The following is a 19012-nucleotide window of genomic DNA, read 5'->3' on the forward strand; positions in this document are numbered from 1 at the left end:
ACAATAACAGTCATGTTGGTTGTATTTTCCTGTGTGATATATTTTCCTCGGATGATTCGAGGGTGGTTTAGGTATAGATTGGTGGGAAGGATTCCAACGTGCAACAGCTTCTGCGGTTGAAGAGCGCCGTTCAATGCTTAAGAGAGGCATTGCGTCTGCAATTCATGCACAGCACACTAGTACTAGACTATCCGGTTTTATAGACGGAAACGGAAAGTGGGCTCTAGACCGGATCTAACCACTGAACAGTAAATAGGAAACCAGGCTTTCCACAGTCGCGACTCGCGACTCGCGAGCGTATGTTAATGCAAGTTGTTGCAACGAGTGCAAGTAAAAAAAAAAAGACAAGTTCTTGCGTTTGGTTTGTCTGGATTCTCGTCGAATATTTTCCAGCCGGTAAGCAGCCCGTCTGTTGATTGGTGACTTTGGGGGGTTTATTATATTAATAATATCGAACCTAGGGCCAAATACCGGCCAATCCATGTAAAAAAAGCCGGTATTCGTATTGCAAGGCGTCTGGCCGGCCGTTTGCAGTTGCGGTTCTCTCTGCAAGATGGCGGAATTAATGGGAAAGCCGTGTGGCGGTGCCTCTAGGAAAAAACTGATGTAGCGACGTAGATAGGGGCCAGAGCAAAGTGAAATTAGTCCTTTACATTGGTAAGTATTCCGATAACCCGGTACTTAACTGTTTGCGGCTATATCTAGCTATTGCTACAGCCTACAGGTGCAGCGTCTTGTTGATGCTTACTAGCAACATTAGCATGATAGCAATAATGATGATGATGGGGCCTGCAGACTGTGAGGAGGTTTCGAGAAATAAACGTATTTGACGTGTTATTTGGGAGCAGTCGGAGCTTGCGTGCGAAAATGAAAAGGGTGCCTTTAATCTTCCATTACTGTGTTGAAGATCGGTACGATATTGGGTGACTTCTAGCTCATCTTGACTCTCATTGTTCTTTTTCCTTGCAGAGGGATACAGTGGAGGATGATCAAGAGCCTAGAGACCCCATATTAAGCTGAATGCATTGTGATTTCCAATAATTGAGACAGTAATTCTAAAAGCTGTCTACATTAATGAAAAGAACAATGTAGTCAGCTTAGCATATTCAACAACACTGGTACTACACGGTCTATACACAGGAATGCTCCTCTGCATGTGTCTTGCTTAGTTTCAACTACAGCTCGTGGAAGAAACCGTTCCAAACTAGGTAGATAGTTGGAGTAAATAGCCATTCAGTTTAGTGTAAATCTAAAAAGCAAGTAGCTCACTCAGTAAAGATGGAGATAGACGATATACTGCCCCCTCTCCCCTTGGAGCCACCTAGTGATGAGTTCGGACAGGGCGATGGCCGAGCACCTCCACTACCTCCCCTGCAAACGTCCAGTGAGGCAGAGCTAATGGACGTTGGCTCTGGTGGTGATGGACCCACACACACCCCAGAAGGGGATGATGGGGAAGCGCAGCAGCAGCCGCAGCTCTTCACTAACGGCTCCTTAACATTCTGTACTCACCTCTCAGATGAGGGACCCCCTCCCACCCCCGGTCCTCCCCAGTGTCCCCGAACAGCCCGCCACGCTCCCACTGTCACCAAGTTCCTCCCAGACCTCAAGTTGCTCCGAGACGTTAAGATCAGTGTGAGCTTCACAGAGAGCAGCATTACTAAAGACAGGAAGGTTTTGTACACTGGCATAGGGCAGGGCAATGCAATGGAGGTTGGCATGGATGGCCTGAATGGTGAGTTGCATGATTCTAGCGAGCAAGGGGCAGGCGAGAGTAGCTCTAGCTCCGGTGTCGCGAACGGTGCAGGCAGAGGAGAGGAGTCTGAAGTAGATCTGGAGAACAAGGTAGAGTTCGCTGTACTGGATGAGCTGGACGACTTCAGTGACAACTTTCTGGATCACGATGACCGGGGGCCCGGTGGCTTTAGGTCAGAGGTGATAGCTCAGCAGGAGCAGGCGGAAGATGAGGTCCTGACATACTCTTACGAGGTACGTCTTCCCATCCCTCTTTACTAGAGCCTAGAACTTCACTGAACCTATGCTATCATCCAGTGTCAAGTGAATAATGCTATCATCCAGTGTCAAGTGAATAATATGCATCATACTTCTGTGCCTTGACCAATGTTGCCAGTTTTGTCCCTTCTTTGAAGTGACTGGTGATGCTGGTGCGTATTCAGCCTATGGTGTTTATAATTCATTATTTTCTTGGCTGTTCATTAAATCATTATATTAGTATGTTGTATTTAACAACTTTATGATCAATGTACAGTATATTTTTCATTGAAGGAGTATGGTACCCTTTTATCCTAAACTTGAAGAAACCTTATCATCCACAGAAACTAGTATTTTTGTCATCTATTGTTTTAGTTTTCATTGTTATCTAACCATTTATTTATGGTTTAAGTTTTTTAAAGCTTTAATTTATGTGTATTTTATTTGTATTTTATGTTTCCTCTAAGTTGCTATGTACTGTTGCTATACACTGATCTGCTTAAATGTACTTTTAAGTGATATTATTTGGTTTGAACAAAGTTTAGTCAAAAGGTTCAGGGTCTAATCTGATAGTATATAGTGTTTAATGTTAACAAATATACTTTCAGACGCATTGCCAGTTTCAGCCAATCAGGAGAGAGTACTCATTTTTTATTTGTCTTGTATCCTGTATTGTGTTCCCTCTCCTGATTGGATCACATTGGTATCCCGACCTGAACTTGCATTTTCTGTTTAGGAGAGACGGGGAGACCCCAGTTACTGAACAAACACTCTATAACAATGACTATTTTCAGATGCGTTGCCAGTTTCAGCCCATCAGGAGAGGGTACCAATTCTTTTGTCTTGTATCATCTTGTGTTCTCTCTCCTGATCGGATCACATTGGTATCCCGACCTGAACATGCATTTTCTATTTATTAAAGAGCTGGAGATACATGGACACTCCTGAACAAACACTCTATAGCAATGAGTACATATAATCAGAATATAAAGCTATTTAACACTTATTTTAACGAAAATGAATGTGTTAATTAATAACACTTAATAATAATGAATAAATCACTGACTGCACCTTTAACCGCTTTGTAAACAAGCATATTAAACTTTTCATTAAGGTGCACGGAATCCTTAAAGCATAATGGCATTTCGATGGAGGTTTGGGTTGTGTTGTTGCCTCACCATGGTGTAATTAAAATTTAAAAAAATACACAAGTACTACATTGTAAGTACTACACAGTAGGTACATATCACAGTGAAACGGATCTCAAAGGCACTCTTTTAGTACACAAACAAAGTCAATATATAACATTACAAAACCAGATTCTTGAGTGATTTCTTTTCCTTCCTTTTCCTTAAAATGTATACTTTACTCTTGATTTTGCGGTTTGAAATTCGGAAGAAGACTCGTATAATATTGCATCCGCAGATCCAGATCTTCAAATAGTAAAATCAACAGGAACATCAGAAAAAAATACAGATCTGGGTTTTGTAATGTTATACCTGGTCAAAACTGACTTTGTGAGTTTATTTGTATGCTAAAAGAGTGACTTTGAGAGTCAGTGGGAGGATTTTTTGGATTATCAATTTGCAAGAATCAGCAGAGCAACTTTTGAAGATGTTTCACTAGTGTGGAGTTAAATCATGGCAAGGTATACACAACCCAAACCTCTACCAGTGCCATTGTGCTTTAAATATGCTTGAATTTGAATGCAATTTCTAAGTTCATGATTGTGCTTGAATAAAGTACTAGAAAATACTGTAATTTCTTACGATAATGATACTGTAGCGTAAAGCAGCTTGATGTACAAGTATACCCCCTGGACATCACGTTAGTATCTTGCAGGGACTTAACCCTAATCCAACCCTTGATGCTGAGTTCCGAGCGGGGAGTAATTGGGTACCATTTTTATAGTCTTTGGTAGCCAGGGATTGAACCCTGACCGCCCAGTCTCAGATCGCACTCTAAACCGCAAGGCCGCTGAGCTGGTGAACATTTGTTTAACAGTGTCAAACAGTGTCTGTTTGCTTAAAGCTGCAATCCAAATCATATTTTAATGAATAAAAGCTATTTTACCCAATCTGTATGGTAGAGTGTGTTATTGATACACTATAAAATGAATACATCTGCACAGTGGTTGGAGGGGTCTAACAACTTCTGTTGAGATATTTCGGCCCCTGGTTGTGGTGTAGGACACTTGAGTTGACAAGTAGTATTGTATGAATCCCATAAGTGCTCCCTGGACAAGCAGAGATTTTACAGTTAGGTCTCAAGCAGAGGTCTTGGATTCGATTCCCGGGTAGGACATGAAAATTAAGGATTGCAGCTTTAGGTAGATTTGCACTCCGCACAATTAGATTTGTCTTTAGACATTTTGTTCTTAAATCGCCTTGTGAGCACATGCATCGCCTGATTTTGATTATCTAAAAATGCCACATATTGGCCTGGTAATTGGTCTATCTCTATACAACATTGTATAGAATACAATTAATAACATTTTGCTTTCCAACTGGGGAAACACATTTACTACACACCTTGAAAGTGACAGAAGTTGAGCTCTGGGATGGGTGACCCCCACACACCCAGTTTATGCAACAAGACTGGCTAGTCTTCTATCCCTTCCCCCTCGACCTTAACCACAGTCTCTTTTAGGAGGAGTTTGATAATGACGTGGATGCACTGCTGGAGGAAGGTCTGCCGGTACCCAAGAAGATGCGTATGGCGGAGGACAAATATGCCGGGGAGAGCGACCATGGGTCAGATGGAGAGGGAGGTGTCCAGCCCATGATGACCAAAATTAAGACTGTCCTGAAGAGTGAGTGGTGCCGCGGGTCTGCCGGTTGGATTGAGTGTTATTTGGGGGGGAGCAGAGCTCCTGGACTTATGCCTGTCAAGTGTCAACATGTTTTTATTTGATGGTATTAGTTAACAGTGAATAACGCATGAATAATCTAGGGACGTGCCAGGGGGGCATTAGTAACATCTGTTGTCTAGGTATCATGGCTGTGATTCTTCCTTGCTTTTAGTTTTGTAACGTTTGTATTCGAGGACTTCAACCTTATTTTACTGTTTCACTTGGCGTTTAGAGAGTATACCAATATTAGGGATGCACTAATACTGCTTTTTCATGACTGAGCACACCAATGGTGACTTGGAGTATTTTACATAATATTGACAACCATTTTATCATAGAGCAGGGATTTTCAACTGGTAGGCCGTGGACCACTGGTGAAGGTCCCTAACCATACATTTTTTTCCTTTCTCGTTTCTTTTTTTAATTCAATATTATTTTGGAGAAACCTATACCACAGCTGTTGGTATTTGTGATATAAGGACAGTGGAATTAAAGACGCTTATGATCAGTGGTCATTTGAGGAGGTTTTTTCTTCAATTTAATTTCAAAAGAACTTCAAGCTTAACTACCACAGGTAGAGAGGATCAGCTCTGTCCAGAGGCACATGTGTGAAACACAGTCCCTTGTGAAGTTCTGTACGAGTTGGAAGGCAGAATTCCATTTACAGCAATTAAGTGTCTTTTATTTTATGTTTTACTTTTTGTAACTACTTGTCTCAGTGAGAGGTTATTTATTTTTTCTCCACACTGACATACCTTAAGTACAGGCCTACTGGGCTAGGTTGGAGCCAGAAAATGATATGAGATTATGTCCCTGTCCACCACTATAGGCAAGAATATACAGACTCTGTGCAACTCAAGAAATACCATATCCCCACCCAACATAACGGTGGTCCCCAGGTTGATTGTTTTAGTCAGGGTGTTCATATCACTAATTACTTATGGCTCATTGGTCTCTGTAGACACCCTGCTGAGTATTTGTTTGAAAACCAACTAGCCAGTCACAACAGGATTGTCCTTCTAGGTTGTGGGATGTAAAGAGTCGCCCTACCTGTGACCTAAACATTGGAGAACAATATTGCTTTTATGTGTTGTCTTGTGCATTCAATTAAACTTTTATTAAAGTGTCAAATCACAACAAGTTGTCTCAAGGCACTTTACAAGTAGAGCAGAGACTCGACATTGTCCCACCCTGAGCAAGCAATTCTTGCAGCAGTTTCAAGTGGTATGCCTTTTTTAAATACTCCCAAATCGTGGACATTTTAAGTGTGCGCATCCAAGGTCTGCAAAAGTTTTGGCAACAAAAAACTATCTGAATGAGCACATTCAAGTTAAAAAGCATGTTGATGCATTTATAAAATTCATTTTGTATTGTATTGATTCTGGTTGGTGGTCTTCACCGATTAGCCTGGTATCAACCCAATACAGGCATTGTATGGGTGCACCCTTAAAACAAAAGCAGTCACACAGCAGGTCACAAAGGTGTGGGGAAGGGGAGGTCATTGTCGTCTTTTGTCTACTGGTTGTTTGTAACCACTGGTTAAACTTTGTGACTCGCCCCAATTATTGTCATCCTTTTCAGCAGAGGGGTCCAATTAGTGCATGTATCTTTCTTTCCTGTGTTCTGCCTTTCCTAGGTCGGGGTCGACCGCCCACTGAGCCCCTCCCTGATGGATGGATCATGACATTCCATAACTCAGGCATTCCAGTCTATCTGCACAGGGAGACACGTGTGGTCACCTGGTCAAGACCATACTTTCTGGGGACTGGGAGTATCAGGGTAAGACGGAATGCTTGTTTGAATTGATAGGTGAGACAGTTTCTTACACTCAACATAGTATAATTAGTTTGCTAATACTTCCTTTGCTTGTGTAAGACATGCTGTTATCGTCCTCACACTGAAATACATATTCTTTGTATAACCGTACAATCCACAATTTTTGCTTTTAGTTTGGACGTGTATGAGCAACACAAGTTCATTCAGGAAACTACATGGTTTAGCCGATTGGTCCACCTTTTAGTGTGCAATATCAGGTGAACCAACCACTATTCACACGCCCTACATGTCAACTACAGGACACATACTTACCCTACTCATTTTGCTGTCTATCTGATCTCCTGTTTGCTGCTCTGTGTGATATGAGAGTCCTGCTGCTTTTTTACCCCCCAGCTCCACCTGCTTACATCTGTTTTCATGTGCATGGCAACCTCTGATTGTGCAGCAGTGAGCCATAAAAGCAGATGTAGTCTGCAAGACTAAAACGTATTGTCCTGACTGAAACTTATTTACGATATGTAAAATTGTACCAATTTCACATATTGCACACGTGTGTCCGGATTTGATATTTGTATTATGATAACTTTAAATGTATTGATTGATTATTATTTTAATTCTGTATCCTATTCTTGGTCTCCGTCGAGAAGCAGCAATAAGTTATTTGATCATCCCCAGGACTTGAAATTTGGAACTTTTACACAAGTCTTCAAACTATTGGTCGCTATTCTGTTGCAGGCATTGTACATTGCTCTGCGTAAGATCATCGGCTAAATATAGGCTGCTAAAATATAACTCCATTAAAACTTCAGTCTGCTCTTCCTTTTTGTTCGTCTGGGTACAGAAACATGATGCTCCCACCACCAGCATCCCCTGTCTGCACTACAAGAAGATGAAGGACGTGGAGTTGAAGGAACTCAATGGAGAGGTGACCCCCAATGCCGAGGTGTCTCCCGTCAAGCCGGGTGAGGAGGAGATGGCCGACAGCACAGACAGGGCTGACGAGCCAGACTCGACTGCCCAGGAACAAGAGGAGGGCCAGGCTGTTGTTGCCAGCGTGGCAGAGGGAGCGGCGCCAATCCAAAGCCTGGACAGAAAAAAATTGCCCCATGCCTTCGACACGGCTCAGGGAGCCCTGGGACAGGTCAAAGCCAAGGTCGAGGTGTGCAAGGACGAGTCTATAGGTAACAGATGAGAGTAAAGCAACAGGGGGGATTATGCACATTTGTATGCCTCATTTTACCTCTTATATACATTTAACATATCTTAAGTCAGTCATTACAATCATCGGTATTACGATATTATTACGTTATTAAGTCCAATCCAGGACTGTTAAGGATTGAAGATTGAATTAACAAAAATAAGTTTAATGTCCTATCAAGAGCTGAACCAATCACCTAATGGCATAAAAACATGTCTTGCTTTTCTTTTTCTACCCATTTCTTAACATCTTGACATTGATCTCTCTCAAAGCGTTGTGTATTTAGATCATGTTTTAGGAGACTATTTTCAAATGGAACAACAAACTACTTTTTAAATTTGCTTTTCACTGGGTTCCTCTAGATCTTGAAGAGTTCCGTATTTACTTGGAGAAGCGATTCGACTTTGAACAGGTGACTGTGAAGAAGTTCCGCACCTGGGCCGAGCGTAGGCAGTTCAACAGAGACATGAAGAGGAAGCAGGCAGAGTCGGAGAGGCCCATCCTCCCTGCCAACCAGAAACTCATCACGCTGTCAGTGCAAGACGCACCCACTAAGAAAGGTAATTGTGGGACCTATGAAGCTATGACCTTCTCTAATGCAAGCAAAATACAGTATCTCTGGTCCGGACTGCTTGGTGTAGCAGTCCGGGCATCTAGGCTCCAAAGTAGCAGAGGTGGGACAAAGTCCCTATGTTGCAAGTCCAAGTAGAGTCTCAAGTCTTTGCTCTCAAGTCCAAGTCAACACAGGCAAGTCCCAAGTCAAGTCCAAGTCCTAAACCTTTTGTTTCGAGTCCCAAACAAGTCATAATGCTAATTAATGATATGTAAAAATGGACATACATCATGAGCATTTTTCAGAATTTGCATTTATTTTAAAACGAGGATTATTACAGGCCAACAGAACGCAGAAAGTTTGAGCACCACTGATATAGTTTTCAGAAAACTGCAAACCACAAAGGCATTTGTAGAATCGGTCTCAGGTCTTAATGGGTTTAATAGATGTCATAAAATGCCTTGTAGCCCTACATGAATTACAGATGAAACTACTTTCTATTCATTTATTATTCATTTAATTAATTTCACCCCGCTCCCTCAGTCCCTCCCTACCTCCCTGCCCCCTCCCCCCTTCTCTCTCTCTCTCTCTCGTTAACTTATAGGTATCTGCCCCCCCTTCTCCTCTCACTTGATGATTACAGCAATGTTGATGTATTTGGTCTCTCGTTCTCTCTTTCTCGCTCTCCCCTCCCTCTCGTTAAGTTTGCAGTAATGTTAATGTGTTGTATATGTCTCATTCTCTCTCCAGTTACAATAATGTTTTCCCTCCCACTTGTATTGTAGACTAATGTAGAATACTCTTCTCTCTCGCTGTGAATCTTGTCAAAGTATAGAAATGTTTTAGGCTACACTGGCCACCCATCAATGATAGCGACTAGCAAGTTAACACTAACAAACATTACTGATTAAATAAGAAAAAGAGGTTGCGCATCAACAATGGATTTTCTCAGTGGAGTGCTAGACCCAAAGTCAGTATACATATCAAAAACAGGAATTTAAAAAAAAATCCAAAAAGGTAGCACATCCAAAAATGTCAATTAAATGGAGGACAAATTAAGCGTTCACTTTATTGGTGTGCCAATAAAAAAGTGGAAATGTGAGTAATTTGTCCTCCATTTAATTGACATTTTTGGATGTGCTACCTTTTTGGAATTCCTGTTTTTGATAAACATTACTGATTGCAGGTTTGTAACAGATTACTGCATGCATGGCCATAGAAGAGTAGTTTTCTTGTAGCATTAGCTTAGGTCACTTATATCTGGATCGACTTACCTGTTTTTGTGCACCTTCTTCAAATGTTGATTGAAGTTTGAAGGAGTTGCAGTAACTGCGGTAATTCTAGCACTGCATGCCTTGCATACTGCGATTCTTGTATGGTTGCATTCCACCTCGTAATATTTACAATCGAACAATATAATTGATGGGTTCGACATTTCCTTCCACCTGGCTTCCAGCAGCCACGGGCCGGCAGGAGTGAACGCGTGTGTGTGTGTTTTCTGTTTGGTAACGTACTACAACACGTGAAGCGATGTCACTGACGGCCGGGATTTTTAAATAATAACATTAGTAGTTGATGGGACACTTTTTAACCATTTTAATATTTGGGCTTGCTGTAAAGTATTAAGTGGCTTGAAAAGACTTGAATTCTCAAGTCAAGAGGGCTCAAGTCACAAGTCTTTGGCAGTCAAGTCACAAATCTTTGGCATTCAAGTCCAAGTCTATTTTTTTATTTGATCAAGCAAGTCTAAAGTCATAAAAATCGGGACTCGAGGTCCAAGTTGAGTCCCGAGTCCAAGTCCCCACCTCTGCAAAGTAGACTGACAGCACATCGTGGGTTCGAGTCCCATTCCCGACGATCTTTGCTGCATGTCGCTACCCATCTCTCTCTCCCTGTTTCCTGTCTGTCTCTACTGTAAAAACTATAAATAAAGCCCAAAAAGCCCCCAAAGAATTGTTTAACCATGTTGTACTCCTTTGTTAACGTTGTCCTGTTTTATCAGAATTCGTCATCAACCCTAATGGGAAATCAGAAGTTTGCATCCTACATGAATATATGCAACGTGTACTAAAGGTCCGACCTGTTTACAACTTTTTTGAATGTGGTAAGTTTCTATTCTCTTCAGTGATACTTTGAAGTTGTCGTATAAATTCTACTGTTTTTATTAGCCAGTAATTTCTGTTTTGCTGCTTCCTTACAGAGAACCCAAGTGAACCCTTTGGAGCCTCAGTCATTATAGACGGAGTGACTTACGGCACAGGAACTGCAAGCAGTAAAAAACTTGCCAAGAATAAAGCTGGTAATGTCCTTGACCTTACCACTGTGTGTGTTGAAATGTTGATGGTCTATACCAAAGGTTCCCAACTGTTTTTTTTCTGGTACCTTTTTCTTCTTCACTGTAACATTGAATACATAGGGAAGTTCCTGGCTCAAAGGGACCCAATTGATAACCTCAAAGTTATAGCTGCTCTGCCTCTTAGCTTTATTCCACTATCAAATTGAGATTTCTACTGGTATGGACTATGGTTTTAATACCACAAGGGATAGTTTTCTCACATCCTGTATTTTAGTAAAATGTCCTGTATACATGCAGTATATTGCAACAATTTTAAGATAAAACACTTTATTAATTCCTGTGGGGAAATTCAGGGTATTACAGCAGCGCAGGATAAGAGTACTGGAATACAAAGTGAAACAATACATTGCGGTACTGAACCATACACTAGGCACGAAGATCAAATAAAAAAAGAGAGACCCCGCATATACACCTACACACAACAATACAAACATCAACTCAAAGCTCTCAAACAAACAAGGCCATGATTTTGGGGGATGCAGGCTCTGATGGCTTTTGGCAAAAAGGAAAGCGCTTTGTTTTTAGGTAGATTTTCAGTCATTACTTAAAGTAGCTTTTTTTTTATTGATTCATGAGACATACATTACCAAAGCAATACCAACCACATTGACTGGTGACATGGAGTAGAAATTTGATAAAATAAAATAAATAAAAGCAGTTAAATCACAGACTTAATTACTTGCATTGTAAGACCAATGTGTGGTCAGTTATTGTATTATTAATAATGAGACAGGGATATCTTCATAATTTTACTCATGAGTGTAAAACTAACCAAACGGACCCGCTGTTTACATTTGTACACTCAGTTAGGGTTTCACGGTGTACACTGTACACTACTTAACAGTGTTGTTGTTTTTTTGTGACTTCCAGCTCGAGCCACACTGGAAATCCTCATCCCTGACTTTGTGAAGCAGACATCTGAGGAGAAGCCTGTAGAGGGCGATGAACTGGAGGTACCAATGCTCTCATCCAGACTGACAGTAGTAACTAAAAGAGTTGGAAAAAGAGGCTGTACTTGTTATGTTGTGCTCTAAATTGACTATGCCTTTTCTCATGTAACCCAATATGTGAACAAAGGGTATCTTTGGATAACAGTTTATCATCACTGATGGTTGGAAGCCTCTATGTCCAAAACCATGATGTGTTGTGAACTTGTAGATCGGCTGTTTTTCATACTTTGTGTGACACTTGTGTACAGCGAAGGAGGTGTATTTTTGAATTTCCATTTCTGCTCAGCAGGAACCTAGATATGCTTTGACTAATTAGATTGACAGAAGGACAAATTAATGCAACAGCAAAAACGGAAGTGAGGGGGAAGAGGACATCCACTTCACAGCTCTTCCGTTGCTCGGACTGTATGACGGAATCATTTGTAAATTGTGTGAGCCTGCTCAGGACTATGTAGAGGCTATTGATATCCAAAGCTGTAATACGCTTAAAGGGCAAGACCACTTTGGTAGAGGGTTGGGTTGTGTGGTTACCTTGCCATGATGTAACTCCAAAAGTGGACAAGAAATCAAAAATAATTGCTCCATTGATTAGAAATGGATCATTCAAAATATGCTCCCCATTGACTTACATTGTACAGTGAAACAGCTCTCAAAGTCACTATTTTAGCACGTAAACGAACACAAACAAAGCTGATTCAGACAATATAGAACATCACCAAACCCAGTACTGTTTGTTTTTTTAATAAAAATGTCAACTTCCTGTTCATTTTACCAGTTGAAGATCTGGATCCGGATCCGCGGATCCAGTCCGGGTTTTCTTCTTAATTAAAAATAGCAAAATCAAGGAAGTTAACATTTTTATTTAAAAAAAAAAATAGTACCGGGTTTGGTGATGTTCTATATTGTCTGAATCAACTTTGTTTACATTCGTTTATGTGCCAAAAGAGTGACTTTGAGATCTGTTTTACCGTACAATGTAAGTCAATGAGGAGCATATTTAGAATTATCAATTTCTAATCAATGGAGCAATTATTTTTGATTTCTTGTCCACCTATAGAGTTACATCATGGCAAGGTAACTACACAACCCAAACCTCTACTAAAGTGGTCTTACCCTTTAACAGTAACGGTACCTGCTAGCTACTCCTGGTACTCTTGCTTCTCCTAGTTACTGTCTGAGAAAAACGTCTTGTATAACTAGTTTAACAATGTATTATTCTGCATTCTCACTTACAGTATTTTAACCATATCAGTATTGAAGACTCAAGGGTATACGAGTTGACCAACAAAGCAGGTCTCCTCTCACCATATCAGATTCTTCATGAGTGCCTTAAAAGGTAGGAGCCACTATTAAGTTCATGTTTTTTAACGTGTGTCTTCATTTATTTACACTCATTTTTATGACCACTTTTTTGAATATTATTTTCATTGCCATAGAAACCATGGAATGGGGGATACCAGCATCAAATTTGAGGTTATCCCAGGGAAGAACCAGAAGAGCGAGTATGTGATGACTTGTGGCAAGCACACTGTCCGTGGATGGTGTAAGTACACCATTAACTTGTCTCATATAGAGGCAGTATATGCACACACAAACCATATTTTGAAATTCATCAGTTCCCAAAATCAGCAATGATGGATCTAAAGTTTTTATACCCACCCACTTTTGTTATAAGCTGTTACACCCCAGTGTATGTTTCCACATTCACTGGGGTGTTATACCATAGTACTACTAACGTTAATGCTAGCATTCAGTAGTACTAATACCATTAATGGTAGATGCTGTAGTACTAATAACATTAATGCTAGTATTGCTAATGCTACTACAGGCAAGAACAAGAGAGTTGGCAAACAGCTGGCATCTCAGAAGATCCTTCAGATGCTTCATCCCCATGTGAAGAACTGGGGCTCCCTGCTGCGCATGTACGGACGTGAGAGCAACAAGATGGTGAAGAAGGTGGGTCTGCCTCGGCACAGCGGGGAAAATCTTGATGGGTTTTGGAGCTCTCATCTTGAAAGGGGTTTTGAAGCTTTCATCTTAAAAGAACTGCAACTTTTATGTTAAAAAAATTGCTTGCCAGGCCAACTGAATTGGAAATGATCTTTTATCAACCTGGAGGCCTTCGGGCACACATGCTCCGAAAAGATTGTCGAGTGCAACAGAAGTGTGTATGTGTGGGTGCACCTAGATTATATGCTAGCTCACCAGTGCAATCAACTAAAATGTTAGTCTGGAGCCCTGTGGAAATTATAGCAAACATTGACATATATCTCTTACTGTAGTTGTTCCATGCTATAACATTAAAGGTGTATGGAAAAAACAAACCCAAAAATGAGATTGTGAAACTTTTAATAAAGTTTAATACATGTATCTATAGGCATTTTTTATAAAGTTTCCTAGGTTTGCTGTGAAAAGCCTGGGATCTTGTCAACAACTAGTCGGTGAAAACGGTTTTGTCTTTATTTTATCATTTTGGTGGTGGTCAGAGTTGGAGATAACATCAAGTTACCAAGAAAATCCACTCTCATTCCCAAAAGCTCATGGCTCATAATTCATACTGTCACTCACACACACGACTCCCCGCTTCCCTCTCCCCAACGTCCTAGCTCCACCCAAAGGTTTCCTAGCTCCACCCAAAGGTTTGCTACTTTCAATCTTGTGGAGTGAACTGAATAGGGCTGGACAGTTAACCGAACATTTATCGAAACTGATATTTGAAACCAATAACCGACTTCAAATGCTGTAGGTTAATCAAATAATGTATGAGCAGGTTTTTTGTTTGTTTTTGGATCATTTGTTTTAATTTCTTGTACGTCAACGAATCAACATGAAAAAAATATATATATATATTATCGACTAAATTGATTAGTCTGGTTAACCACTTAACCCTGCCTTAATGCTTTATACTTTGTTGTACAATGGTGATGTACAAAATTAGTGAAAGTTGCAGATATTTTCATTATTTAAAAAATAATGTGTTTAGTAATCGAGGCAAAAGTTTTAAATAATCATGATATTGATTTGAAGTCATATGGCCCAGCCCTAGAACTGAGACAGGTTTCATCCAATATTGGCATGAGATGGTAAGCCATGTTCTTACATATTTTTTGGAATATATGATCTCTTTTTTGCAGGAAAGCAATGACAAGAGTGTGATTGAGCTTCAGCAGTATGCCAAAAAGAACAAGCCAAACCTTCACATCCTCAACAAGCTGCAAGAAGAGATGAAGAAATTAGCCAAGGACAGGGTAAGAAAATCTCCTCTGCTATGCTCAGTTAAATATTCATGTAATTCTGAAATCCTTCCTGTAACCACAGATAAACATATTATTACACATCTAATTTTAGAATTATAATTCATGGGATATTCTGTAGTTCTGTACTGAACAAGTTAGAAGCTTCATTCATAATGTTGGCATTGCATTTTGTACATCAACATTTGAATGTTGGCTTTTCAACTTTTTGCGTGCCTGTTTTGTTTAAAGTGATACTTGTGTATCAAGTTTGGCGCAATTTTTGCATTTGTTGGCTGCGAGTGATACCTAATCAGTGCTTTCAATAAGCACTTAATCCATTTTTTGTGTTGTGTCAAATTAGTTCCTGGTATTTGAGAGGCTTCAATGGACATTGAACCTGTTAGGTGTGATGTTTCATGATTTGATGGCACTGTGCAAACACTAGATTACGATTTCAATTTCACGATTTACAATTTAGCTGTTTAACCCATTTAGACTGGGAAACCCTATACGTAACTATACCTTTCAATCCGGGAACCCCTTTTGGGGTTGTTGTTGCTATGTACAGTATATATTATTTGTAATTTTTGAATGAATATTTGAAGTTTTTCAGGATTTAGAAGGCGTTTTTAATATCGGCCTCAGGTCTAAATGGGTTAACAGGTGCTCTCATCCAGAGCTGAGGGGATCTTTTATATGTCACATCCAGGCCATATTTAATCTCAGGCTGTATCAGGTTAAATTCATGTTAAGAAGTCCCTTAACGAGAAGGCTTGACGTTTCCAACACTGAAGATCATATACAGCGTTTTAATCAGGAAAGAGGTGCCGCAGGGGTAAAATACCTGCACACCACATCGTTTGTTCCCTCCATGGTGCCTCCGGCTTGGCCGGGCGCTCCAATAAACAGAGTTGCCTGTGTGTTCCGGGTGTGAAGCCAACAGAGGAGGGAAATCTCTGTCACTGAGCTAGCAACTCCTACAAGTTGGTCGGGGGCACCTGTTAAACAGGCAACAGAATTGGTAGGGACAGCGGATTTGTCCCAGCATGCATGGCCACAGCTCTTCGTGTCAGATGAATAGAAGCTGTCGACTCCATATGTATTGGAGGGGACGTACTGTAGTCTAAACCCTCCCCTGACCAAACGGTAGGGGTTAGCCGTGACAGGGCCTTTGCACAAGAGAGGAATTGGCATAATTACTAAATTTGGAGAAGAAAATTTTAAAGATGGAAAAAAAGATTAATCAAGATGATGCGCTGACCTTATCAGTTTTCAGTCCCTTACATGGTTTAGATTGATAAAACACAAAAAAGCACAACTGTAGACTTTTCAAACATTTTGACAGCCAAAAATACATTGTAAAAAAAAGTGCTCAGGAGCCGAGATACAGCCTTTTTCAGTAATAAGTTAAACAAGGAGTGAATGGAGCAGCAAATCTTCAGATAATGATATCTTGGGTTCTGAACATTTTTTTTTCAAAAAGAAAAAAAAAGAATTGGCACGCTGGGCCATAGCGGTAAAACACGTGAAACACGTCAATGGCACTCAATGAGTTAAAACATACATAGCTTCATTTGAAAACCTAAATAGAAGTTTGAGTGTCAAGAAATTTGTATTATATATTTTCCATATCTTCCTTTACACTTTTGCTCGAATGCATCGTCACGTTGACACCTAGGCTTATTCAGTTGGAAAAGCACTATTTTTGTCTAACTGGGTTTTGCAACAACGCATAAATAAAGTGTTGTGACTCATGTTTATTGTGGTTGTGATGTTAATACATTCCTGTTTCTTTTGTCAGGAGGAGACTCGGAAGAAACCCAAGATGACCATCATGGAGTCCGCCCAGCCGGGCAGTGAACCTCTCTGCACTGTTGACGTCTAAAAGTCTAGAAAACACTGACAACCGGCCGACCCGACCCGCGGCACTGACCTACAGCCACTGTCACACACTCGCACCATGCTCACTTCACCCTTCACTTTATTATGCATCACTGAGTTACAATGGCAATACAACAACACATTTGACAAAGCTGGTAGAACTTGGCTTGCTTCCTCCCTTACACTCTGCTGTGTTTTTATTGGTTCACTGTGGTGGGGTGTTACGGGGTAGGGGACAAAAATGCACTAATGGATAGCAGAGCAAACATCTACCTCTCTAGATGCATTCTCTGTATACTGCACTTGGGAAAACAACATGGTGTGACTAGTGACGATATACCTGTATGAACCATGACGTGGCATGCTTCGCTACTGCAGAGGTTCTCATCTTCAGACCAGGGGACTTGAGCTACTGCTAATTTTAAATTCTACCACATCATTAGTTGCATTCATCGGTGTCCTAGGTCTAAACTAGTCTCTAATTAAATGAATGAACTCCAGTAGTAATCTGCCTCCTCATAACTTCAGCTAAGAACCATAGCTCTACTGCATCTAACCACTGGTTACCTATTTTATTTGTTTTTAGTAGTGCTGTTTTTCTAACCTTCACACATGCAGTACTGGCACCTGTTTGTTCTTTTTGTTTTTCTTTTTAATTTCAAGGTTACCAGACAGTACATGTTTACTTGACCAACTTAATCGGATAACCAATTGTACGTGTTTAGTGGGTATTTTAAGTGGTTGGTGTTGCTGAACATTTTGGGTGGTTTATTACAAATATGCTTTTCTGTTCTCCTCTTTAGAATGGCCAGGTGAAGTCTTGGTTTGCACGTTGAAATATACCATGTGAAGTGATCACTATTCAGAACCACAATTATGCACTCACGTTCTGTCAGATATTTATGTCAACTAATGCTGTTAGTGCAAAACAATAATGCTGTTAGTGCAAGTATGTGGAGTTATTTAAGTTTTTCTTTTCTTTTTCTTACTCATGTATTAATAGGAACTAATACTTTGAATTGCCTTTTTTAACTCTGGCAATACAGAATGAAAACATATCAACAGACTGCTATACAGGCTGGTCTGACAAACTAGCGTCCTGCTCTCTTAGCACTACAGGGAGCTGAAGCACAGGAGCTTTGAATGCTGTAAGAGGTGATATACAAGGTAAACAATTTAACTCGCCTTTTTTATTTTATGCTTTTACGTGTAGCTAGCGTTTCAATATGTTGCCGTAACGTTCATCATAACTAATGCCAATGAACCCAACCTGACAACTTACTCAAGTGTCTCACTTTGGAATCCATCTCTGTTTCTGGCCATTTCAGTGTCCTTAAGGGAGTCAAGTCAGGTACATGTTGCCTTAGTTAATCCATTTCATGAAGGGCTCCACAAGTGCATACATTTGGACCTAAAAAGAAAACTAACGACCCACTGGATGGATATGGAGCTATCCCGTCTTTACTTGAGAAAGTTTTGAGAAAATGTATTGTTTAACCAATTTAGTATTTTTAATGGTAATAAATATATATATATAAAAAGCCTAAATGTCTTCATTGATACACAAAGGAGAAATCTGCCTATAGCATGAGCAGATTTTAGTTAATGGTTTGGTTTGTGTACATTTTGCCATTGTTGTGACAGTTGATTGTGTGTCCTGGTCCATTCATTTTATAACTTGGGAGTAGGATAATGTTAAACTGAAGTTGGTACGTTTACCTCTGACAAAATGCGATCAATGTCATTGAATCCAAACAATGTGGTACAAACCAAAGCTTAAAAACAGACTTATGCATTTTATAGAAAACTCATGTTGCTGCAGAACGCATACAAAAAAGAAATCTATAAATATAGACATGCAATACCTGCTGAAACAAATACACAAACAGCTGTGCATTCATTCATTCATTGTTTGGTCTGTGCTTTCTTTTCCTGGAATGTTCATACAGTATGTGGACAATTCAATTTGGTAGATACAAGGCTGTTGTGGAACAGTGGACTGTTTGAAGAATGTGCTATCCCTACCGTTGTGTTCTTGCAAAGTGTGTGAAGAAGAAAAAAAGAAAATGCTTTTTACACTTGTTGGCATTGTTCCAATGGATTGTTTGCTTGAGATGTTGCTGCCTAGAAAATGAAGTATGTATTGCAACTGAGCTCTATAACTTCAGTGATATTTGTTATGCAAATAAATTGTCCTAATTAAATATGTCTTTGTGTAA

At 40.1% G+C, this 19012-nt stretch overlaps 1 protein-coding gene across 2 annotated transcripts; it reads left to right on the plus strand.

The window, feature by feature from the left end:
* The first annotated feature begins 282 nt into the window (after positions 1-282).
* On the plus strand, positions 283-18997 carry dgcr8 (DGCR8 microprocessor complex subunit). Of its 2 annotated transcripts, none has more exons than XM_084055857.1 (14): positions 283-396; positions 970-1989; positions 4642-4804; positions 6480-6622; positions 7461-7800; positions 8180-8377; positions 10373-10474; positions 10571-10669; positions 11597-11679; positions 12912-13012; positions 13113-13219; positions 13505-13632; positions 14811-14924; positions 16714-18997. In XM_084055857.1, exons 2-14 carry the CDS (start codon positions 1279-1281, stop codon positions 16795-16797), a joined length of 2373 nt encoding a protein of 790 aa, XP_083911983.1. In that variant the 5' UTR covers positions 283-396; positions 970-1278; the 3' UTR covers positions 16798-18997. The 2 variants fall into 2 exon arrangements, with proteins under 2 accessions (XP_083911983.1, XP_083911984.1); XM_084055858.1 differs by lacking the exon at positions 283-396 and adding an exon at positions 416-657.
* The last annotated feature ends 15 nt before the right edge of the window (positions 18998-19012 follow it).

The sequence above is a fragment of the Gymnoscopelus microlampas genome (genome assembly GCF_963454915.1).
Source record: "Gymnoscopelus microlampas genome assembly, chromosome: 4".
NCBI lineage: Eukaryota > Metazoa > Chordata > Actinopteri > Myctophiformes > Myctophidae > Gymnoscopelus > Gymnoscopelus microlampas.

Excerpts from the sequence above, each read along its gene's own strand:
- dgcr8 (XM_084055857.1), top strand. The coding sequence starts at position 1,279 with ATGGAGATAGACGATATACTGCCCCCTCTCCCCTTGGAGCCACCTAGT. Across the intron at positions 7,801-8,179 it reads GTGCAAGGACGAGTCTATAG|ATCTTGAAGAGTTCCGTATT; the intron begins GTAACAGATGAG and ends GGGTTCCTCTAG. Across the intron at positions 13,220-13,504 it reads GCACACTGTCCGTGGATGGT|GCAAGAACAAGAGAGTTGGC; the intron begins GTAAGTACACCA and ends ATGCTACTACAG.